Below are 25342 nucleotides of genomic sequence, written 5' to 3' on the forward strand. Positions count from 1 at the left end.
AAAGATTTTAGAATTGATTTCCAAGGTCTCAGTGTCCCAATCTGCATTTATTGTGTGAAAACAACAACAGGTTTTGTTGGTGTCACCGCTCGTCTCTCTTTTCTCTGCGATGAGAAACTGAAGCAGGCCTCAGCAGCGATTTTGTCAGTGCGTATTGATCGTGTTGGAAATACCCAGAGTGTGACACGGCCAATTTGTCACGAACAGTAGCGGCACACACCCAGTGCCACTGCACAGGTGTAATTCATCACATTGTATTGACTCGCCTCGGCTTCTTCCTGCCCATCAATTATAATCTTTGGTAAAGGTATGAGCGCTATAGGCTCTGAGGATTCTTTAGGTTTATCATGTGAGAGAAGTTCGGAGCTTCTGGATATTGACTGATCTGTATTTCAGAGCCTGTGCCGTCACGCACCACATGGTAAAGCCTCCGATATTCCACATTTACCCTTTGACTCCCTTCTCTCGGTGACATCTTCCTCGTTTCGTACTCCTCCTCTACAGGCCGGTGGCATTTAATGTTTCCTGGCGAGCCGGTGAGAGAAAAAGCTGCTGAGTGGACTGATTTGGGCCCATAATGAGAGGGCTCCGACTCGCGGGCTGACAGCTGAGTGTGTGTCTCAGCGCCCCCTGGAGCCTCGGAAAGGTCAACATGCCTCTTAATCAAACATCAGGCAGGACCGAGCTGGCCGTCAGCTGGACGCCGCCGCTCGCTCCCCCGCTGAGTTTAAAGTTCACTCCCATCTGCTCCCTGAAACTCACCCTCAGCGGCAAAATGGCAGCCGCTTCGCTCCCATAAAGCCGTCAGGAGGCGGATTTGATGGCCGTTTATGGCGAGGTGGTGATTTAGAGGTTGTGAAAATCAGCTCAGCTACACAGGATGTCGATGAAGTGTTGTTCAGCAGGTTTGTTTTTGCCTCGAGTGGTAATCATCCACTTGTTCTTCAACCTTTCGAGGGTATTTTCTCATGGTTACAACTTTTTCTTTCTCTCAGCCGATCACCAGAATGTGTTTAATAATAGAAACGCTTCATTTTTTAATATTTCGAAGTCTAAAAAAAACGTTTTAGCCATGACTGGGTAATGTGGCGCCTCAAACCAAATACCTGCAGCCTCTGAGGTGCCCCCTTTGAAAATCCAACCTGAGACGTCTGCCTTGGAAGTATCTCGACAGCCTCGACTGAACACGAGCGACTCATCACTCATTTATCTTTTGACAACCTTCTTCTCGGTCACAGTGAAACCTCCTCAAAGAGATTTTTGAAAATATGTCCCCTCTCGTTTTGAGCCTTTGCTATAGCACGATTTAAAAAAAAAAAAAAGTTAAGAAAGTGTCTCTTCTTCCGAGGCCTCGGCCAGGAGGAGCGATACATTACTAAGAGGCCTAATCAAGTTCGGTGCGGCTCATTGGTCCTCTGCGGGGCCGCACCACGCTCCAGCACGACTGTTTTCCAAAGGCAAATTGGTCGTGGGGATGAGGCCCCCCCCCCCTGATGACGGCTTCTAATGTAAGGCTAATGTAGTGGTGATCAAAGCTTGCCTCTGGAATTTAAATATTGTCTGTGAGAGACAGAGGTGGAGACGAGGAAGATAATCGCCTCTCACACAAAAGTAAATGGGAGGAAAAGTCTCAAGTTCTTAGATGTGTGAGATATGAGAGAATGTAGAGCAGGGTGGAAAAAAAAAAACTATCTTTGAGAATCACACTTTTATACTGATGGCCTTTTTAAGAGTTATTGATTAACCCTTGAGTCTAAGAGTAAAAACCGTCAATCACAGTTTTCCAGAGACCAAGGCGATGCCTTGAAATATCTCGTTTTGTCCGACCAATGCACATCAATCCAAACATTTTGAGTCTACAATGCTAAAATCCACCTGGAATAAAAAAAAGCCTTGAAAATGATTTAGAGTCAAATAAACCATAAACCTCTGTGTGCATTACTTAAGGCCTCTTAAAACCAAAAGGCGACATCATCGTGTTGCATATAACTTCTCTCTTTATCACCATGCTTCTAATACATATTCATCCATTAAGAGAAAAGCAGAGGAATGGATAGAGGCAGCTGATTGAAACATCATTCATTCACATAACGTTTTTTTTAGAAATGTGTTAAACTTTGGCAATTCTTTAATGGAAACATAACTCATGTGTGTTTGTGTCTTTCTGAGTCAAAGTCGCCGGGACCGGTGCCAGGGACAGCAGCCATATTTCTTCTCTGGCTCTGTGGCTGCAGTGAAATGCTTCAATGCCAAAGTCTCTCTCTCTCTCTCTCTCTCTCTCTCTCTCTCTCTCTCTCTCTCTCTCTCTCTTCCGCTCTTTCTGTCTGGCTCTCGGGCTCATCCACATTCTCTCTCTCTTTCTCTCCTCTACCACCCAAAGCCTAGTTTGTCTTTGTAAATAGCCGCCTCTCCGTCTCCTCGCTCCCTCGACACCCACGGCTCGCCGTTACTGTAACCGCCACTTTTTAAATTAGACATGGAGCGGCACAGTTAATCGCGGGAAAATGAAAACCTGCAGTTGCATCGATCGCATTGAAATGGACGTGCAGGTGCAGGTATATGGACACATATAAATACTGCTGTCTCTTATTCCTTTATATTTCCACCAGTTTTGGGAGAAGGACTTTTTAATATGGACAGCTCTGTAAGGTTTTCCCAGTTCGGTGTGGAGGAAGGCGCCCGGCGTGCACAGAGCCCTGATCTCCACCCGATCCGACACCTTTGGGGAGAACAGGAACAAACGCTGGAAGCCAGGTCCTGTTGTCCAGCATCAGAGTTTGACCTCACTGATGCTGGTGTGGCTGCAGGGAGAACAATCTCTCGGCCAGGCTCCAACATTTTGTGGAAAGCCTGAAACCTGAATAGTGGCAGCAAATGTAGCAACAAGATGCTCAGTGCACACGTCCAATTAATGATTTCACCCTTCTCCCAAAACATATGGAGAATAATGCGTCATAAAACAAGTGTAAGAGCAACTGTTTTACTCCATAAGCAGAACTGTTATCATAATATCTTGCAAAGATATTCAGGATCGGTTAGTTGTTGAAACCCAAGCTCCTGTTAAACAATAATTAGAACCACTTTAACAGTCAGTGATTTAAATCAGGTTTGATGGGGGTTTGTGTCAGATCCCGAAAAAAAGGCGTGGAAAAAGTCTCACTCCTCTGCTGTGTGTCCCGGGCCAATCAGCTGCTCTGTAATTACTGGAAACGTCGCTTTGGGCAACACGACAGCTGAACAGCCACTGACTTTTCAAAGCAGAAGGAACAGAATAAATAAATTTCCCCTTTTTATACAAAAGTTTACCTCAGTGAACACAAGCTCAATGAAAAGTTGTTGATCACAATGGGCTGTTTTATAAAAAGAGAATGTCAGTTTTTTGTGTTAAAGAGCTCAAAATGTAACAGATGTACTCGTCCAAATGTTTCTCTTAATCATAACTTAATTATAATCTTGCATTTTCCTTTTTTTAATCCACCCACACTGTACCGCCGAATAGGAAAACATGATTTATAGAAGTCAAAACAGTAGAATGTGAATCGTAAACAGCAGTTGTTGTTGTTAATTATATTCATATCGTTACTTATTTTATGTGACAACGTAACTTATGTTGATGAGTCCCAGCTGCTGCTATAGAGCGCCGGTCAGCTGTTTATCCAAAGTTGATCAATATTGAAAGTATCGTGTCCAAATCGCAACAAATTGGACTAAACACTGCACTGAACTTCATTTAACAGGAAACAATTATCCTGGTTCCTCATCTAGCTGTATGGTGCTAGTAAAGGTCAGGAAATCATGAAAGTTCACCATGAATCCCAGAACCCTGAACTGGAGAATCAGTTGTCGTTACCTTGAACAAGCCGTCGCGAAGGACAACGTCGTTCATGTAACGCCGGTCGTTCTTTCATTCATTAACTACTTGCTCGCTCCCCATTCTGACCCTGTTAGACATCTTATCACATTTATTAATTCGGAGAGTACTTTGTGAATAATTTCATTCCATGTGAGCTGAGCATCAAACCACACAACCAAAAACCTGAAGACCTTCACTTGCTCTTTTCTTTGTCCATTCATACTTAGCTGTGTATCAACACCTCTCTTTATAGTACTAATAGTTTTTTCCCCTGAGAACTTGAAGCCCCATGAATGTGATTTTTCTACCACATTAATTGCCTATTGTATTTTTCCGATTATATGGCTAATTTTCCTTTCCCTTTTCCATAAGTCTCCAACATTAGGAAAGTTCGTCCACCCAATATCACCTTGAACTTGAGAAAACATCATTAATCACAACGGTAAAACGTACAGGACTAATGACACTGCCCTGAGGAGTACCATTTCCCACCATATACCTTCCTGATAATACTGTCCCTATTATTTTTGGAATAAATACATAAATAAAAAGTGTATGATCTTATTATGTCTACTTGATATCCCTGTCATGTTTAATTTAATCATTTAGGCACCAAAGTACCTTTGATCATTTCATGTCTTTGATGCGACACTCTGTGGCCCCAAACATGTTTAGTTGCTATAAAGATCAAAGCTCATTTGCACACTTTTTTTCTCATTCTAGCTCAGTCTCACACATGAGCCAGTGAACAAGCAGCTAACCAGCAGCTAACCAGCAGCTAACCAGCAGCTAACCTGGCAACATGCCTATCCTGACCATCGGTTTCCTTGTAGGAGCCACAGTCACTGGGGCAACGAGGAGTCTATTTGACTCTATTTATGTATCATATCTCCTCCCACGTGAAGAGAGAGATGGAGGTATTGGTGAGGATAACAATTCAGCACCCATGGTTGCCACTGATCTGCCCGAATCAGCATCTGCCATTCAGGAGGATGAGGTCAATCCAAATAAGACCATTGCTGCAACTCTGCTCGACATTTGTGGAGCTTGGTACAACGCCGAAGATTCAGCGCCGGTGGTTTCTACTGATCTGCCTGATCCAGTAACTGGTGTTCAGGAGTCGGAGGTCAATCCTTTGGCCACTGCAGAGTCAGAGTCTGCAGCTCTGTTCAATGAAATAGAAAAACAAGATGAGACTGGACCTGCAGCAGTTGATTTGGATGCTCCAGCAGCATCAAATGAGACCATTGCTGCAACTCTGCTCAACATTTGTGGAGCTTGGTACAACGCCGAAGATTCAGCGCCGGTGGTTTCTACTGAACTGCCTGATCCAGTAACTGGTGTTCAGGAGGATGAGGTCAATCTTCTGGCCCCTGCAGAGTCAGAGTCGCTAGCAGAACAGGACGAGACTGGACCTTCAGAAGTTGTGTTAGACGCGACAGCAGCTCTAAATGAGGCCCGTGCTGAAGATGTGATCAACTGGTGTTTACACAATGTGCACAATGTTGGACGATGGGTTATGCCTGTTGTGTATCATTGTTATTTGTTGTTTTATCTTCTTATCGTCTTTCTTACCATAGTTCTCTCCGTAATCTTTAGAGTATGGCTCGGCTAATGTTGCCAGCGGAAAAACTGTACTTAAAAGCTGTCTCCAACTAGTACCACTACGCAGTGTGAAAATATTAAATGCAGGTATTTCTCCCACACAAATATGTAATTTAATATAAATATATTAAATGATTCTACTATGTATTCCTTTACTTGTTTCATGAGAAGCGTTGGGAAATTCTTGATACAACTTTAATTTAAATTTAAATTCTTTCTTTACTGTAAAACTCAAAACTTTACAACAATCTACAATCAAGGAATTTTCAATTAAGCACACACATGAAACAGTCTCTTCCTTGGGTGAATGACAGTGTTCTAAAAGTAATGAAGGGAAAGGACGATGCTGTAAAAAGATCTAATAAATGAAAGCAGTCCCTTGACAAATAAGACAACTGATCAATCATTGAAAATTCGATTTGATCAACTAGGTCAATATATTATAATGAATCCGTGCCCAGAGTTTCCAGGTCTGACAAAGCTATGTATGCACCATCACTACCGAAATCTCGCCACTTCTTCTTTCAGTCCAGGTAAACGTTCGTACCACATTTCAAGAAGTTCCCTCCGAGCGTTTCTGAGACATCGTGTTCACCAATCTGTGCTGGAATAGTGGCGATTTCTATGCTCCACCATTCACACTCCGGTAACTACATGTGGCACAAACTGGGGTCGGCGGTTTGGCATCATGTCTCCTCACAGCAAGAGTCCTCTGTCCTCCCACTTTTCAAAGAGGTGAAGTTAATTGTATTTCACACTGGCGAAATGTCCTGGTGTACTTCGCCTCTTGCCCAATGTTCTTCTTGGACTGGCTCCAGCCCCCCCGGTGGCCCTCGAGGGGGAAGCTGTATAGATAACAGATGGATTGGATATAAGGATGGATGGCCCCAACTGTAACTTAGACATATTCAAAACATATTCACATAATCAACTCCCTCAGATCATTGAAATTCACAGGATGGAATTTGGGGATTCCTCTCTAAAATGTGCTGTCTGAAAGGTTTTTTCTTTTGCAGAAGAGAAAGCTTAACTGTCCCTGGGGAAATATATCAACATCTATATGGTTCTCCAGGTAAAATGAGTATGTAGCCATGGCTGGAGCGTGTTCAGCTTCCCTGTGGCTGTGTTGTGAAATCCAGACTGAGATAATGGCGTCTAGACAAATTTGTCATTGACATTTAACATGTCTCTCTTACACAGAAACGAATACAAATGAATGCGGCCGCCCAGTGAAGGTTGTGTTTGTGTCCGGCTGCGGCTCCTCATTAGGGAGGAGCTGTACGCCATCACTTTATTGTGCATATTTGTTATTGAGATTCAGTGACACAGAGAGAGGGATTGTTTCAAAACTCTCGAGTATTATTCCTTCAGCTTGTTTACTCGGTTCTTATCAAACGACAGAGGAGGCTGCAGGAGGAAGGCGTCGGGATGGCAAATAGATTCTGGGTTAAAGAATCTTTTTACAAAGGATTTAGCAAACATTTGCTTTGTTTATTGCAGCTTACAGTGTGCAAGATACTCGCCTTAACAAAACAGTGAATGTCCAAAGCCCTGGCGTGCCGAAAGCTCCAGGGAGGGAAGAGAGAGATTCCAAAAGTGTCAGGTTTATCTCGTACATAATCGCTCGCACGCGGGATGAGAGATAAGGCGGGGGAGCGGCGTCGGGGCTTCATATCTGCAAATGACACACGCTTGCTCCCGTGAAAGGAAACAGATGGAGGGAAGCCACGGCAACCTCCGCCGAGGCGAACTTTGTTAGGGCTTCACAAACTATAGCAAATAAGCATATGCCTTTATGGCCTGGTGGAGCCACAAATAGCTTGTCAGAAGTGTGAACAGAGCAGTTGCCCTTTATTGCTTTCAGTGGCGTGATGCTGCCTTGGAGTCGCTCGCTTTCTCTCTCATGCTGCTCCCCAATAAACGAGGAGCTGCTTGCTAACTCAGACCACGTTTACCTTTGGGGCCTGTGCGACTGAAATGCCCCTTTCATCTGGGAGGGACATGTCTGTCTCAATATCCCCATGGTGCTTATGGCTCTGTGCACACAGAGAACGTGGAGGAGGAGGGGGAAGAGATATTTCTTTGTCCACCATAGCGTATCCATCGTTTGTGTACCCTCTCCCACCCTTCGTCTCATCTTATGGGGAAGGTGTGATGAATGCAATCAGGTCTGAGGGTTGGTGGTGGTGGTGGCGGTGGTGTGTGTGTGGGGGGGGTGCATGTGGACATGTCTACGAGGAAACGAGGTGAAGGCTGACTGGCAGCACCTCCAACCCTCCTCCCACCACCCTTCTGTTCTCCCACTTGTACCTGTCACTGGTGCATGGGTTGAGATCTCAGCGGCTGGCTGGTGCTCTCCAGCTGGCTGCTCGCGCAATATCTGTTTATCCTTCGCCCCGGCGAACCCTCGGGATTCAAACCGCAGCGTGAAGCCACATTCGATATGCTACGTCAACACTGTCTGCATTCACCAAGGCTCAAGCATGAAGTTTTGATGCTTCAACCTCCGCCAGATCTAGTGAATTTAAATGCAGTTTTCATTAGGGCCTGTTGACTGTAAAACTGAGGTATGACTTGCAGCCAATTTCCTAAAAACCCTAAATGAGATTAAAAGTGCAAGAGGTCACAACATGTTTAAAGGAAAAGTCTGACTAAAAGCACGAGAACACTGGTGGCAGTGAAACTTTTTTTCGTCCCGAGAGAACAAGTCGTATCTAAAATGATGAATCATCATGTGCAGATCAAATCAGATTGTCAGTCGCACAGATTTAAAGAGCCGTGCTTCTGTTTAGACTCAGTTTGTACGAGTCAGAGATGAGAAGGAAACAGTTCTTCACTGTGAGTATAGACTCACAATAGAATATCCTCCTCCAACAGCAGCTTCAGCAAATCATAATTCAGTAAAAGTACAAGTTGCCAGATGCATTTCAAGCAAATAGTAGTCAGCGAATCTTCTTTTGCATCAGGAATTTTCTGGTTATTTTTTTCCTTCTCTAATTTATAAGAGCTGTCACCCGTCCTAAGTAAACAGGATCAGACGAAGGTAGATGAGACTGGTTTTAAAACTCATCGCTTTTGTTTATCAGGTGGTGTGGAGCCTCTGGCCCCGTTTCAGTTTGAAGATTGCAGTCTGGACCCTTATTTACCTCCTGATTGGTTCTTATCAGCTGGAATGCCAAGCGTTGCTAACACTTTCAACAAATCCCTGTTTTTACCTGCATTTCTCATTCGTATTATCTGCAGCTTGCAGGGTAGACAATCTGCTCAATGTTTACTTCGGCATACAGAGTGAAAAGGTTTTGACCATATTGTTTGTTTGCATGAAGCCTTAGAACCAAACAATCCTGACTTTTATGAGAGAAGGACATTTCTGTTTCTTATCTCCAGGTTTCTTAGCTCTCCTCCCAGGATGGAGATGTGTGGTGTTGTCGAGCGGCAGATTCGACCTGAGAGGTTGTGAAGGTTTATGATATGAGGTCATGGTCACTGGGCGACAGAAGCTAAATGAAATCATAGCTGGAAGCAGCAATATGGAACCTGCCTCATGCCTGTGTGCGTATATATATATATATATCTTCTTTCATAAAGGAGAAAGTGTTTGCAGATGATCTGAATCTCTATCGCCACCAACGCAACAGAGTGACCAGTCTGCAGAGAAAGTTCAACACAGAGGAAAACGATTTATCACTGAATCAGGATGAAATGATGCTTACATTTGAAAGTACTGAAAGTATTTGATATTCTATGTATTCTTAATTGGCAATATCTGTTTTTTCTCATCTATACTTCACTGAAATCAGTACAAAATAAAAAAATGCTTTGAATTGAAAGTATTATTCGACACAATAGACTTAAACCACTTCTTAGATTTGGAAAAAGTCAAAAACAAGATTTAAAAACATCATTTACAAACAGCAGTATTTAATGTCAGTTGTCTTTCAGTTAAAAATACGTCACAGGCTTCTGCTGAAGTTTTCAAACTCGGAGAAAAACTTTCTTTCCTTTCCCTTTGCTTTTTAATTCTCTTTAAGTTTGGACGTCGTCCATTAATCCAGTCGATCTGATGCTCGAGCAGACGCAGGAAACCACATCAGCAGGCAGAGTCTGTCACCGCTGTGGGAGAATTACATCCCTCCCTCCTCCAGCTGTCATTTACCTTGAGTCTCCGTATGACGAGCCTTTACATTATTGAACCCAGTGCACACGCTCCTCCATCTGTCACCATATTGGCCTCTCCCGCCCGCGCTCCCTGATTGGCTGAGGTTGTCATCGATCACGCGCCGCTGAATTGGCCCGGCGCTCAAATCAATGTGGAGACAGAAGAGAGTTTCTGACCTTGGACTCATCCCTCCCCATTCAAACCAAACTCCGCAGAGGGAGGCGGATTAAATTCCCAAAAAGTATTTATGAGTGCCGTAAAGTACACGACCTAAAGCATTTACTCTCTGCCCGTCCCCGTCTCTCTTCAGCACGGCATGAAATTAACTATATGCCAGTGAAGTCGAGTTTTCTCGCTCCAATTTCCCTTTTGACAAGCTGAGGCTAATGGAGGAGGTGTTCCTGGATTAATGTCTCAGCGCTTTAGCTAAACCCGTCACCGGGGTGAGCGAAGGCCTGATTGTTTGTGGGTGTCAGTGATTTACTTCACGTTTAAAGTACTTATATTCAGACTATTTACTGGGTCATAGTTTTAATTTACTACGACTAAATGAGGTCGACTCAAAATACACTCGCTTATTTTTTACTATAGAAGATTCTCTTTGACAAACTGAAGTTTATGGAGTTATTTTATTATATTTGAAGAATAATACAACATTATGTGGTATCCGACAGTTTTTGGACATTGTGCCATCGGGATTTACACTTAATTAGCGGCTGTGGAAATCTCGTAAACCACTGTTGTGTTTGCTGCTGCTGCTAAGTGGCCGCCTCTCGCTCTCTGTCTCTATATGTGCACAGACGTTGGTATTTGTTGGCCTTTATATATAAATCTCTCCTCGGCCGGTTCCTTCTTGTCTGTGTACATACGCCGCGCAAAACCGAAATCAATACGCCCCTGCACTCTAATAATATTCTACAAATGGTGGCCCCCAGAGTTGGAACAGGATTAGGTAAAGAAATCTTTTAAAACACGCCGCCGCTTCAACAATGTACGGAGGGACCCGGTGCTGTCGGGGCTGATTACTGCGCCGGAGTTTAAGTCACTTTCTAAAGGAGAATGGGATTTCTGCTCAATGTGACTTCACAGAAGTTGTTTTAGAAAACTCTTCGTGAACGGTTCTTTCTATTTGACCTTGTTTCACATTATTAACTGAGACAAATGATTAGTTATATTGAGTCGTTTGTAACGTACGACAGTTGCATTTGTATGTATGTATATACGCACACAAACACATATATAAATGTAGCATAAATATACATTTATATTTATCTCCGAAGCACAAAATACTTTGCTTATTATTTTTTTATGTATCTCGGATGTTGTTGTTTTTTATTCCAAGGCTTGATGAGATTTTGTGTTTGCTTATTTTCTTCTTCCCCCGAGTTTGTAAATGTTAGTATTGATTGGAATTTAAAAAAGCCCATAATATTCCAACCCCTATAGCGGCGGAGCGCACCGGGGCAACGCTGCGGAAAATGTCAAATACTCCCTCTGCTCTTTCATGCTGCTCCTGAGGTGACTGCTTTCTTTCTTTCTGGGAATTAGTGGCTCTTCAGCTTGAATTTCAAAAAACTTACCAATTAAAATGTGACTCTAGAAAATACAGTTTTTAATTAGTTTTAACTGTAAGATGCATTTTCCCGAGCACAGAAAAGCCTCCGACGACCTTGTTTGGAGCAAACACAAAAATTTTAAATTCTACTGCTCCTTTCACTAAACCTAAAGTTGTCTTTCTCCCTTTTGAACGCGGGAGCAAAAACTTGCCATGATTGATTGAAGTGCTTTGTGACAGTGGAGCTTTTTTTATACTTTATTCTAACACTGAAGTAGGTTGACTTCACCATATTTGTGATGTCGGAGTGTTGGAGGGATTTGTTTCTTTCTGAAGTGTCAGTCATTGTCCTCCCTGTATTAGAAATGATGAAATATCCTTAAGGGCTCCGCGGCGTCTCCTCTTTACAGCGTACTTTACCGACTCTGTTCTCCTCTAAACCGCTTTAATAGGAATTTAGATGAGCCACAAAAGAGGGGAAACTTGGAGCCGAGTCAAAACTTTCATCTTTTATTCACAAGCAGCGGCTCGAATGCCATTTCAGACTTCCTTCATCTGGAATCGTCCCCGATGACGTTTTTTTTCCTCTTCCTCCGCTCGGTGGTATCTCTGCATATGGGTTGGCTTTACTTTCTGATAGTCCTATTAATAACAATTTCAATAAAATATAACAGCGGCGACTCTTTCAGACACAGGTTTTATTATGAGCAATGGGGCAATTTGGCGTAGAAGCATGTGGGTGTTCAAAGAAGAGCCATCACTTATCTAAATAGCGCCGAGTCATACGCTGAATGTCAAGTTATTAACTACGGCTGTAATACAAATTCAATTCAGAGGCCAGATTGAATTAGCAAAATGCTGAACTGCGTGCTAATCAAAAAATTGGGAAGCTATTCTGGAATTAATTCATACAACGTCATGGTCGTTTCTCATCAGGACGACCTCGAGTGATGTGTTCTGCTTCCTGTTTTGTACCAAATGATGCCGGGATTCAATTTATCAGAGCATTTAGGACTATTAATAGAATTCACATCTCGTCGGATTATTTTTACGTTTGTTTCATCGTCTGAAAGTGTGATTATGATTTCAATTTTCCCTGATTTGCCTCTTAAAGCGCAGCAGCCTCCGTCCAGCCTCGTCCTCATATAGACAATAAGTTGGAATTGCCTTCAGTGCTTCTTCAGACCTCAGGGACTTTTCTTCATTTTGTCTCTCTGCTCCCTCCTCGTGATCCGGGGGAATTGAAAAGTCAGTGCTCAATAATGGAATAAATGGGTTTTAAGGGGTTGGGGTGGGGAACTTTGTCCTTATCCAGGTATTAGTTAACAGCCCAGACACCATATCAGGCCTGTGTTAGAGACTCTGACGGCCGTGGACTCTCCAACGTCTCACTTTACTGCTCGTTCACTATTCAATTCTATATTTAATGAGTTCTATTGTATTTTAATTGTATTTTATCTTACTTTGTCACATAAAGTTGCCCTAGAACATTTATTACTGAGCTAATATCAAGCTCTATTATTATTTATGTTACAATAAATAACAGTGCAACCATAGAATTTAATACAGTCCGACTGATTTAGATTTTTGGGGGCTGATACTGATATATCAAAATATATATTCAATTCTAACACGAACATAAGGGGAATTGTTAAATCCTATTTTTGCTGAAAAGTTACGGAGACTATTCGATGCTAAGCTGATACATTTCAACTCAGGATTTGTTTATTCATCAACATAAACACGTAGTCGAAGGTGGAAATCAATCACACAAGTTAATTTTCCTACTTTTTTTGCTTTCGTGATGGGAATGCAACTAATCACATGGTCTGTTGAGTCTGGAAACCGCAGAAATACAAGCGATTTTAAATGTGAGCAGCAGCAGCAGCAGCGACTGTGTGAAACCGAGTGAAACATCCGACATCAAGGTGAGAAATGCTCGGCCGGCACCGGAGCCAGGTCTCCACACCGACCTCGTGGACTCGCTGACTTTTTACAACACCATCTCCTGGAATGTCTCTTATAGATATTGCTGAACTTACAGTAGGTTTCATGCCCGAATGACCATAATGTATTTCACTTTAAAGTCCTGTACCTTTTATTTGCCTCAGCTGAATAGAAAACCAAGCTTTTATTGGCTTTATGTCCTATTTTCCCTCCGTTTTATGTGTATTGGATCATATTTTAGTGAGATACCTCAGTTTTACAGTGTGTTGACAACACAAACTCAACACCTCTGCAGGTACTTCACATTAAAAGCCTCCAGCAATTTCAGGACCAATCGTTTATTCCATTTGCAGCTCGACTTTTACAATGTTTATAGTGAAACATCAATATGAAGCGTCCTCAACAGTAGCTTGAATCGAAATATAATCATCTGGATTAATTATTTGTGCACAAGTTAATTCTGTTTTTGGCAGTTTTAAGCCAGATCCATAGGCAGCAGAAGCCCTGTGGTTAACATGGTGGAGAGATGACAGTATCATATCTGCTGTTTAAAATTAGTCTCATGTAATTTGAAGTCTTATTACAGTTAAGTTGTGTCCTAAGTGTTTTTAATATTGTTCCAAACTCGATGATGGGACCTAAACTTTCAATTTTAGCCTCACGCTGTCTCTCTGACCTTTTCCCTGTCTTACTCTTGACACAACAAAATTACACAACCTCATAAATAAAGGTCCGCTAAACATATTTTTCATATTTTTTATCAAGATCTATTTATTATTTTCTGAGAAATCAATGAAAATGTTAAAAATCTTGCAATTTTACAGAAACTCTGCACCAAAATGTAATGTGTGCTTTGTTTGAATTGGATTGAGTGTTTGTGTTTATCTGTGTTACAGTTGTCATAACAACCTCTCAAGGTGCTTTACCCTGGACTGCTTCTGTTTGCTGCACTTTTCCATCGCACATCATTCACAGTCTGAGCAGACAGCTGTCAGGGGTCGTTTAGGGTTTCAGTGTCTTGCCCAAGGACACTTGGGCAAGGGGATCGAACAACCGACCTTCTGATTAGCGAACAACCCGCTCCACCTCCTGAGCCGCGGCCGTCTGCCACAATCACTCACCTCTCGTTACGACATTGTGTCCAGGTAGAGCCGCATACGTCCCTGGTGACGCTCCCTCTGTGCGGGGAGCAGATGCTGCTCATCAATATCCGTCACTTTGTCTTTCTCTCTTTTTTCTAAACTAAATAAAATCTCAATTGCAAGTTGCACCAACGATGTTTCAGCAAATTAAACTTGATCGAGAACTTTCTGTAACTGGATCGTTGTGGCCTTTATTAAACCATTTAGTCTTTTTTTCCGTCCGGGCCCAGTGCTGCTCTTATTGTCTTGTTTTACTGCCTCTCATTTACTAGCTGCTGGCCACGGCGGAGTCGGGCTCGCGTACAGTACCATCCCTCGTTCCAGTTTGGCACTTTGGCTCACCAAGCCGCGGCCGTAAACGCTGCATAAATGTAGATTGGTCTTGCATCGTGCCCGGGACCAATCTTCCTGAGAGGTGGGGGCGGTAATTTACGAGGTGCGATTTGCGCCGCGAATGTATCACCGCCGCTTTATCACCGCCCATCACAGGGCCTGATTAAATTGAACGGCGGCTGACACCTCATTCGGCCAAAAACCTGCACAAAAACACAAACTCCAGTGTGAGTCGTGTTGTACACGTGTTCGATATCCGATCGCCGGAGTCACGCAAACAACTTTGTTTTGTGTGGATCGCTGCTGATCGGTTACAGTCTGTTGCACTTCTGCTGTTTATTTTATTTAGTTTCCCGTCTGTTATTTCCCTCAACCGCCCTTCCTCCCTCTCTCTGTCGCTTTGTCCACTTGCCAACTCTTAATACACACAGACACACACACACACACACACACACACACACACACACACACAGACACGCGCACACGCGCACACGCGCACCTTTGGCTCACTAAAACTGTGATGGAGATGTTGAGAACTCAGTTGAGTTTGCTGGCAGACGACTCTTCTCGTGGACCTTCAGTTGCAAGGAGAAAAGAAAAGCCCATCGTCATGTGGGGAAGAGCTTAGTGTGGAGATAGAAAGGTAGAGACGAGGGTGAAGAGAAAACTGGGTGGAGAGAGAGAAGGGGAGAGAGGAAGAGAGAAGCCCTCCATTCACCATCTGCAGCTACTACAAGTGAGAGTTGGAGCAGACGACTTGTCTCGGGGACAAAGCCGATGAGGGAGCTCAGTCAATGAGAAAGATCGAGGGGCTGCGAAAAGTCAAAGAGGGGCAGGGGGAGAGCGGCGTGGAGGAAACGGGGGTGGGTGGTGGGGGGGAGAGTAGAGAAGAGGAGGATGAGAGACGGTCGGCGCGAGTGAAGTCGGGGAGCACACATTTCCCAAGAGCCCATCCGGGCGAATGGATCGCGGCGCATCAGAGCGACTCCTTGTCGTTATGTGATTGATTCACAAACGTGGAAGTGTGCTCCAGTCAGCTGACTGGAGGGGGGGGGAGAGAGAGAGAGGGAGAGGGAGAGGGGGTCTCCTGTAATCCTCCCACTTCAGGTGAAGCCTCGCACTCGCTCGGCACTTGTCCAGAGGACTTTCCTGTGCCGAGGAAGAGGAGAAGAGGGACGTCGGAGGATATTTTATCTCTCACTGTCACTCCAGTCATGTCCATGCTAATTGCCGCTCAGCAGATCGATACCACCACCTCCAAAATGGTAAGCTGCACTCGCACTGTAGCGTGCATGCTAAAGAACCGTTGAGCCGCAGCAGAGCGTCTGTGAGCATCTCTCATCTTCATCAGCGCTATTAGGCCCATGTGGTTCTAATGATGCCGATTCACTTTAAACAGACTTGTCCTCCTGCTGCTTTCATCACATCTCAGCTGAACCGCGCCTGCTTTTGTTCGTCTCATCCTCAAACAGAGGACGTTGGGACATTTGACTCTGGTTCTGGTGGGATTAATAATTCTGCATGTGTCCTGTCAGAGGACGTGAATGGCCGGTTGGGGGTCTGGCCCCTGGACGGTGGGGGGGGTTATCATCCTGATGCGATGACAGCAGGTGCTGTGGTGTTGATGTGTCGCCCCTGCCCCTGGAGGTCTCCTTCATAACTCATTCACCGCCTCTCAAGGCTGCCGGGCGGAGGTGGAACTTAAATCCGACTCTCCACCTCCCTCCATTCATCTTTCTCTCGGTTTTATTCTGCCTCCTCGTTTGAACCCTGGGAAGCACGTCAACGTTGGGTCCCGTCAGCAGCTGTGACAGAACATGACTCGGGCCAGAAGTGACTCTTCTTGTGTTTGCTCGTTGAAATGTTTGCTGCTGCTGATGTAAAGTGGCCTCGGCTGCAGTTTCAAGGTTGTGGAGACAGACTTTAGATTCTGTGATGGAAATTCAACAGTTTGATTTATGTAACAACTAAACGCCTTGAGGTGTCATTCCTTGTATATCACAATGGACTTCAGTGTATTTCACGTCACTGGTATCGTCACATTTAAGTGAAGAACATGCTCAGATCATGTTGTGCAATTGAGATATCAAATTAATATTATGAGAGAGATATTTCTATTTCATTATTTCTATTTTTTCATTTATTTTCTAAGATATTGCACCTTTTCAAAAAAGATATCAGCTTCTGCAACTTGGATGTTACACTTCTCCATATTGCTATTTTAATTAATGTTTCTATTCTATTTTTATATGTCAGGGGCAAAGATTGCACACGTTTGGAGGATGAATGAAAGACAAAGCTCACGATAAAGTTTCACACGTTGCTCACATACATTGTCAAGCTGCGTGGCGAGATGGAAAATGTGCCACTTGTCATTTTGGAATTCCTGAAGGATCCATCTGGGTTTGACAAGAAGATGCAACAGTGGTAACCATTAAATTCCTATTTCCCACAATTGGAGACAACCCACTTCTTTTTTTTTTTTTTTTACTAGTGAGAAATTTTATTGGTCCTGTCACGACTCAGCCGGTTACATCCTGTCCCTCCTGGCAGAATCCGAGGAGTCTGTGTGAAACCGACACGAAGCTCCAGCGAGGCAACATGGAGACAGTTTAACTGAAAACAAACCGCTGATGCATCAAGTGCTTGGTCCCTGAGCAGCAGTAGGATGTTGAGCTGCAGCGTTCCAACAGGACCAGTTAAAAAAAAAAAAAGCACATGTGACAGGGGTGTGAAGTGTTGCCACCAGCCACCACACGTGTAGCTGGCACCGGTGCAGGCGTGGTACAAAAGCAGGAGGCAGCTGTTTGCAGGCAGATGTTTTGGGCTTTATGAACATAAGTTTTAATTCAGAGAAGAGGCTTCATGACTGTTTTGAGTTTATTCTGCCAAATTGGAATCAAAGATTTTCAAATTCAGGGTCAATAAAAGACATTTTGATTTGAAAGTAGTCAAATCGTGGATGTAGACGTGTAATTTTGCATAACAGACACTGGTGGTCACTTGGGTGCATTATTCAGTTTGTGTAAATGTGGTAAATCTGTGTCCATCACCTGATCATTAGGTTTAAAATATGATATAACTACAGTATTTTGCATTTATCGACTGCGACAGTGGAGATAGGCAGGGGCGTTAGGTGACGAGAACGTAGACGATGGGATTCGAACCCTGGGCCACTTTAACCAGGTGACCGCTCACCCCTCACCCCTCAAATCTCACCCTCCTGTCCTCTCTGTCCAGTCTGAATCCCACCGTTCCCAATGCGTCTGATTTCCCGCTCCCTCTCTGTTCCCCCCCCCCGGGCTCACCACACACGTCACCGCTCTGTGTTAAGACGTCTCATTTCCCAGCTAATGTGTCTAATTCCAATCACTGTTACATCCAAATGGTTTCCAGCCCATGTGCTCTTATTCCTGATGGAAACTCCTCACGTTAAACACGAGAGGAGCTTTGCAGGCAGAGGGGATGAGTTTCTGAATGAATTTTAATGACTTTTTTTTATACAGAGCAGAGCTGGAAAAACTCTGGAATTGGTATCTGGTTCAAACTCCACTCTGGTTTCACTCCAGCGTGGAGGGATTTCTGTACTTTGAGGTGGATTAGTTGTGTAGAAATGGGGGAATATTACAGAAGAAAGGACTAGATTCACTATTGATTCTTTTTGAAGTGACGGGTGATTGACTTCAACACGCAGCAAAGGCTGAAATATGAATATGTGATTTCTCTCTGCCAACATTTGTCTCTGGCGAAGTTCCTCGATGGCATTTAAGTCCAACTTCTCCCCAAATAAATCAATAATTACTATAAATCCACAGTTTTCTATTCATTCACACAACCTTTTACTTTCTGAGCCAAAATACCCCCCCCCCCCCCCCAAAAAAAAAAAAAAAAGCCAAGAGGAGAAATGACTAATGTGGAATTGAATGTATTGATTTTTTTGGGGGGTGCTAATTGAAGCTCTGGCTAATGCTTTCCAGCCACTTCACTTGGCCCCCACTCAAAACTGTGACTGAAATCCTTTAGTAAAACTAATTAAAACGCCATCAGATAATACCAGCAGGTCGTTGTAGTAATAACAAAGTGTGTGTGTGCGTGTGCGTGTGCGTGCGTGTGTGTTTTCTGCACGTGTGTGTGTGTGTGTGTGTGTGTGTGGCAGGTTTAAATGCCAGACGTCCACGTGAGGCAGATTTCGTTCAACTTTTCACTTCTTGACTTTTCCCTTCAAACTTTTCCTTTACATCCCATCCTCCCCCCCCCCCCCCCCCCCCCCCCCCCCCCACACACACACACACACACACACACACACACACACACACACCTTCTGGTCTTTCAGAAGGCAAGACCAAAAGGTATGTTGGAAAATGCCCACCACTGCATTTCCTCCTGAAAGCCTCTCTCAGTTAAATATGTTCCTTTTCCCCGCCGCTGTCTGGCCGTCTGTAAACCTCTCGCAGTCATAATTCGAGGACATCTGGAGGTACAAATAAGCAGAGGGCGCTGAGTGTGTGTGTGTGTGTGTGTGTGTGTGTGTGTGTGTCTGTCGTGCTGCAGTCAGCAGTGCTCGTAGCTACACAAGAAAAACGATGGAGTAATAAGCGAGGGAGCTGCAGCCAGATGCCTGAGTTTCTTAATGCTTTTCACCTGATAACTGCTTTTTATGAACGTTTTTAAATAGATACCAAAAGTGTCAGGAAGCAGGATTTTGAGTAAAAGTGCATAAAATAAATTCTCACCCTCTTATCTCTATGGAGGAGGCACAACAGGAATCAGGATCATTTCACTTATTCCAGTTCGTCGTGGAGGGAATAAAAATGTCTGTGAATGTCAGATGTCGTAACTGTTCAAGCAGACATGGATATGTATAAGATAGATATGAGATAAGATATGTTAACACCGTACAGCTGATTCTGTCTCTCTACGTGTTTTGGATGTAAAAGTGTCAGACAAATTAAAAGTGATTAGATTTATGAATGTAAATGAGGCTGTGATCTGGGTTTAAATGTTTCAGGCTGTGAACACATGATGTGTCTGCAGTGAGGAGCCAGAACTAGCTGAATATATATATCTAATGCCCTGTAGAATAAGATGATTTCAATAATCTTTAAATTTATTAGATGGACTTCTGCATGTGCACATTCTCTGGAGCTCATGTAATGTTCATGAAAACAGCTTTTGAAAATGAAAGCGTAGTTTCAGGGGCCCTGAGCTGAGAGGAGTCCCCCAAGGAGGGTATGAACCCCCTTAACTTTTAGGATTAGCTTCGTACTGGAGACTATAACGTCACCAAGGTGGGAAACTCCTTAACGAGGAGGTTTGGTTGAAGACTAGAACGTCTGGTGGGTGTTTGCACTTAAACTGAACTTATAATTGTGATAGTAACAGAATAATTTGAAGATTTGGTTCAGTTTCATTCGATCCCCACAGTTTTTGCTTTGCTTGTGAAGTCCCATCTCACGCTCCTGCGTGGATTCAACATGCAGAGCACATCGCTCGTCCTTCTGAACTCTCCACATGTGCTCCTCCGTCCCTGCTCCTGGATTTGTTTGGTTACTGCTGAGCCGTCAGAATAACAAATCAACCCTTGGCAAACACACCTTTCCCACCTGGACCACCGTCACCCTCCCAGTCGTGGGATTATTCTGCGAAATGGGATCCAGGTCGACACGGAAGCGTGAGATAACTGAAATGCAGTTTTTCCTCCTCCCAGCCTCACATCTGCAAATTACCTTTGTGCCTCTTACACTTTATATGTGCTTCACCCTCCGTTGCAGCTCCTGCCCGCTCTCGACCACTGGCTTATTTGTGCCCCCCCCCCCCCCCCCCCCCCCGCTCGCTCTGTCCCTCTAAATTTCCCCAGGACTTTATCATGCCCATTGCAAATAGGATTGGGAGTCCATTTGCCATGCTTCATGTCCCTTTGCCAGAGAAATCCACGGCTGATACAGACACATCATAAAACTGCAGAATGAGCGAAATACGATTCGTCAAAAACTTTTTCCTCCCACTTGCTATTTGTCATTTCCGAGATTTGTTTCTCCTTGAGAGATGGTGCCGCGGTGGCGCCGGGCAGATGGAGGTGTCGATCAAAAAGAAAAAAGAACAACCATCAGATTGACGTTGAGGCAAGTAGGTGGTTTCTCAGCGGCAAGTGACAGCGCCTATTAATTTGGCCGTTTAATTATAAGTCCAGCAGCGTCAGGCTCCAGCACCTTCAATCTCGCCCTGTCATTCAAAACTCACCTCACGCCAGCGGCCACAGAAACACACTCAAACTTTTTGATCTAATGCTGAAACTTTTCCTCCGTCGGTCTTTGGAAGAATCCGTGGAAGAATCCTTTAAATCAATCAGACTTATACCTTCTCTCACTTTCTGAATTGCCTCTGCATCCTTGTGGCGATACTCAGGGACGGATGTAAGATGTGAGGGGGTGTAAAATGACTGCAGCTGCAGAATCGTAGAGTCCAACAGACCCGAATATCCCGAGCAATGGCCACATTGATCCTCCCTCTGTCGAGCTCGGGATGGAAGGTGGAGCTTTATGACAGTATTCTCAGAGAGAAATGGACGCCAGCAGAGAAATGAGACGCCGCAGTATAAATTCACGAGTTCCTGCACCTCCTGTTCTCTCTCTCTCTCTCTCTCTCTCTCTCTCTCTCTCACCTGAACTTTTGCTCCTGCGCTCGCTCCCCCCCCTCAGCTTCAGGAGGAGGTTTTTCTTTTCCGTCTGTGACAAGGTCAAACTTCACACTCCTTCCTCCGTCGTGCTTCAAGTTTGCCGAGTGGATTAATTCCTCAAATGCCATATGTGCGATTAATCAGCACCATATGACTTCGCTTGCTCGGAGTGTTCTGTTCATCACTTTATCAAAAATAAAATTCAATTTAAAGGGTCAGTTCACCCGGAGCAGTCAAACACTGTTGGGGCCTGCAGAACTTTATTTAAAGTCTTGGTTGAGATTTTAACATTTACACAGATATGAATCTAATCTATGAAGTTTGTCTACATCCAATATATGTACATCTGATTATTGTAGCTTTTAAAAACATTGATTCTTGTATTAAACAAGCAGATGAACTGAAAACATCTGACATTGTGGAATAAGATCATTTTTCACCAAGGAATAAACAGTATTTTTTGCTATAATTAGATAAAATTGCCTTTTAAATCATGATATTTAGAATTTTCTACATTTCATCAAACTATCCATCATTAAAGATAATTCTTCCTCTTGATTAATTCACGTCACTTAAAGCTTGTGAGGATGAGTGACTGCCTCCCTCTGGCCATGATCATTTCATGGCCTTGCAGTCCTGCAGCAATAACACAGCGTTTGGGGAAAATACTGTGGACAACTGCCTCTGCACCACCTTCGTCTTTATGACGGAGGAGGAGGAGGAGGAGGAGGGTGCACCCCCCCAGAGTGGCTTCAGTCCAGGGGCGAGAATTTGGCTCGATAGGAACAACTCCTGCTCAGGAGAATTCATCATAAAGATAAGATAAGATTACATAAAACATAACATGTAGGAATAAAGGTTTTTGCTTTTCTAATGTGCAAAAGAAAGGATGCAGGTTGTGTAATGTACAAGATGTGGAGCAGTGTTTCTTTTTGCATAATGTTGTTGGTTCACAGAATGTAATGCATTGGTTTATATTGCCTCAGGGGCATGTGCACAGTTTCTGCATGAAGACAAATTTTCAAAATTGATATTTCCAGCAGCACAGTGAGGAATTTATTCAGAAATCAATAGACCTAGATGAAGCAGCGTTTATCCACTAGATGCCAGTGTTTGCTCTCCTTTGTTACATTTGGTGTCTCCTCTTTCTAATTCACCTGCTTCATGAAACATCTGTAGCTTTTAGGAGTTGTGGTTATTGTGTTTGCTGCAGAATAGTGGAATAATTCCCTGTTTCTAGTTTCCAGGATGCACCCACAGGTTCCTGTCGAGGTTTCAGTCATGATTGATTACATGAAAACATAATGAGGATCCTCATTAGTATAACAAAATCCCCTTTGTCGTGTTTTGTGATCCGGTTGAATCAGATAACACTGATTTATTTTGGAAGTTTATAAATGTCCCACTCAGACAGAGGAGACTCTCTGCCCTCTGCTGCCCAGCTCCAGTACTGATCCCAGCAGCCGGCTGCATTTAACTCTTCATCAGCTCCAGAAATACTGAATTTCACTTTCTGTGCATGATCCAAATCAATGTGATGGGCCGAGCTAAGGTGCAGCGGCCGAGGCAGACTCCACTGCAGACCCAGGAAGTGTCTTACCTCTCATTTCTTCCACATTATTAATATCCAGCTTGAAAATGTCCCACGTATAGTCTCCACTTCTAAATGCACAGCTCCTGCACCCTCAGGATTCCTCGCAGTTTGTCAAACCTTGCTGCTCTGCCTTCCTCTCTCCCCCTAATCACATCACTACAGTGCCTGAAAATTGAATTTCATTTTCTGGGTCCTATGCCAGAGCCTGAGATGGATGTGATGTGCCAAAACACATGGAAGCCTGTTTTTTTTTTTTGCTGTTCCTTTTATGAAACCTCTCTTGGAAATCAATGGTAAAACATTTTGCAGGCGCATGGCAGAGCGGCCCGGTGCGCACTCTGTGTATGTGGGTTTGCAGCTCGGTAATCAAGTCGTGCAGCGCAGGGTGTGTTTTTAATCTTCGAAGATTAAAAACACACCCTGCGGACTTCTTTCAGGAGGTTGTCTTAATTGACGAGTAAATCTGAACAGATGTTGGGGGGGGGTAGGTTCGCTCTGAGTACACAGGAGGAGGATGTTTGTATCTCATGAGGCATTAAGCTTCTCCCAGAGAACTTCCTGCAACTCGTCTGGTACGTGGGCTGTGATGAGAGCGAGGCTGAAGTCCCAGCATGCTCGGCTTGTTAGAAACACAGAGGGAGGAGTCCTGTGTCCTGTGAGGCAGAATGAGAGCAAATCAAATGACAGATTCTGGGTCTGTTGTGTGCAAAGTAACGATTCCCACTGGTTTGCTAATGAAGTTAAACGATGCTGTGTCTGGACTCGGCGCCGTCCTTTAGAAACGATTGGTTGAACGTCTGGTGACTCTAATTCAACTGCTCTTCTTCCCCGACTCATTCTGTCGAGATGAACAAGATGATGAATCAATAAGATGATTGACAAGCATCTATTTTGATAATCACGTTATAACTTCTATCGTCTCAGATGTGAGATTTCACTTCTTTTCTTCCTCATGTGTGGTTGTAAACTGATTATCTATCTGATTTTGGGGGTTGAAGGTAAAAGGTCACATGTTTTGGGCCGAACCTACAAAAGGTTCACACCAGTTACAACACAATTTAACACAAACGCCTAAAAGGTCTTGTACGATCACAATATTGAGCAAAAAACACTTTTCTGGACATTATTCAACGCCATAAATCAGGAAGCGGAGAATATTGTGACCATGTTTCCTGAAACTTGACCGGTCGGCTGAGGCTTGAAACCACGAGCTGGCAATTCTAGCTTTTTATACATCATCCTCTTTGGTCTCTGGAGGAGCTTTTACCCTCTTACCTCACCTCACTGCTGTTTTAATGTGGACAGGCTCAAATGACTGGATTACACTGCACGGACGAACATACACAACAATCTAAAGCTCAACTAATTTCTATCCTTTGGGCAATTTAATGTTTTAATCTCATCTTATTTCTACACCTTGTTTTAGTTGATTCATTACTTTTAATTGAGTCATTTGCTTTATGTAAAACTCCTATGAACTGTATTTGTTCACGTTGTTTTTATATTTGCTCTGTTTTTTTGTGTGTTTTCTTGTCTTGGAATGTTTTGTTCATCGATTTGTTTTCTTAAAACCAAACAAGGGGAATCAAATCTCTGTAATTCTTCACCGTGTTGACGTCAGACGGATTCATTTTCTTATTTTATGGTCCAGAAAAACCTTTCACCTTGACAACGTGCCATGCCTTTCAACTGTCTCTCCTCCACATGGGGGCGCTCTTGCTCTCTGCACGACGCCTCCTCCACGGACCCGAATGGAGGTAAAGATGTAAAAAAAAACAACTAATAGAGACACTTGCTTCTTCTCTGTCTCCATCTGCAAAGTCATGATAAGTTTCCAGCGCAAATCTCTTGATATCTGATGCGTTAAAGCTGTTCTGGGTCGTTCGCATGCGGCAGTTTGGTGCATCCGCTTCTCTCTGCGCGTAAAGACAAAGAGCCGCTGGTCCCTGAGCGTTAGTCAGCGGTCACTTTCTCCTTCTACCACGGGGATGGTGATGGAGGGAGCCGGGATCTCGCTGAGCTTCCTCCGGCTGCTCGGGTCCGGATCGTGAGCGGTGTGCGTCCTGGGATCCAGACCGGTTTGGCTTTTTTTTCCTGCCAGTTACGCATCAAGTTGGGGGAAAGTGAGGAAACTGCGTCGGTGCAGCATCGAGGCTGAAAGTACGTGATGTGAATCCTGAACAGTTTTTTCTCTTCCTCCAACCAGAGCTTCGTCTAATCGAATTACTAAAAAACTTGGACTTGACGGACTCGACAAGTTATTCTTCCTTTTTTTGTTTTTTTTAAACGAATAGTCGACATGGCGTCACTGTATCAGAGATTCACCGGGAGGATCAACACCAACACGTCCTTCCCAGACCCCCCGGAGGCGAGTCATCTCCTCGGGCAAGGTGTGGAGGGGGAGAGGGCGGCGGAGAGCCAGGGACCCCGGCCTCAGCTTCAGTACCGGAGACACTGCGAGGACGAGGATGTAAGAAA

General features: G+C 43.9%; 1 protein-coding gene across 4 annotated transcripts in view; it reads left to right on the forward strand.

Annotated features, from left to right (window-relative positions):
• dpp6a (dipeptidyl-peptidase 6a) overlaps positions 1-25342 on the forward strand; it is a 168678-nt gene that overhangs the window by 28351 nt on the left and 114985 nt on the right. Inside the window, exon 1 of one of the 4 annotated variants that reach the window (XM_034572950.1) lies at positions 15495-15859. The exons of 2 other annotated variants lie outside the window; for them this stretch is intronic. In XM_034572950.1, coding sequence (XP_034428841.1) covers positions 15809-15859 — 51 coding nt within the window. In that variant the 5' untranslated portion in view covers positions 15495-15808. Of the gene's footprint in view, positions 1-15494; positions 15860-24664; positions 25335-25342 lie in introns of those variants that run through there. One more of the 4 variants, XM_034572944.1, reaches the window with a different exon arrangement.

The sequence above is a fragment of the Hippoglossus hippoglossus genome, chromosome 20 (genome assembly GCF_009819705.1).
Source record: "Hippoglossus hippoglossus isolate fHipHip1 chromosome 20, fHipHip1.pri, whole genome shotgun sequence".
NCBI classification, from domain to species: Eukaryota; Metazoa; Chordata; class Actinopteri; order Pleuronectiformes; family Pleuronectidae; genus Hippoglossus; species Hippoglossus hippoglossus.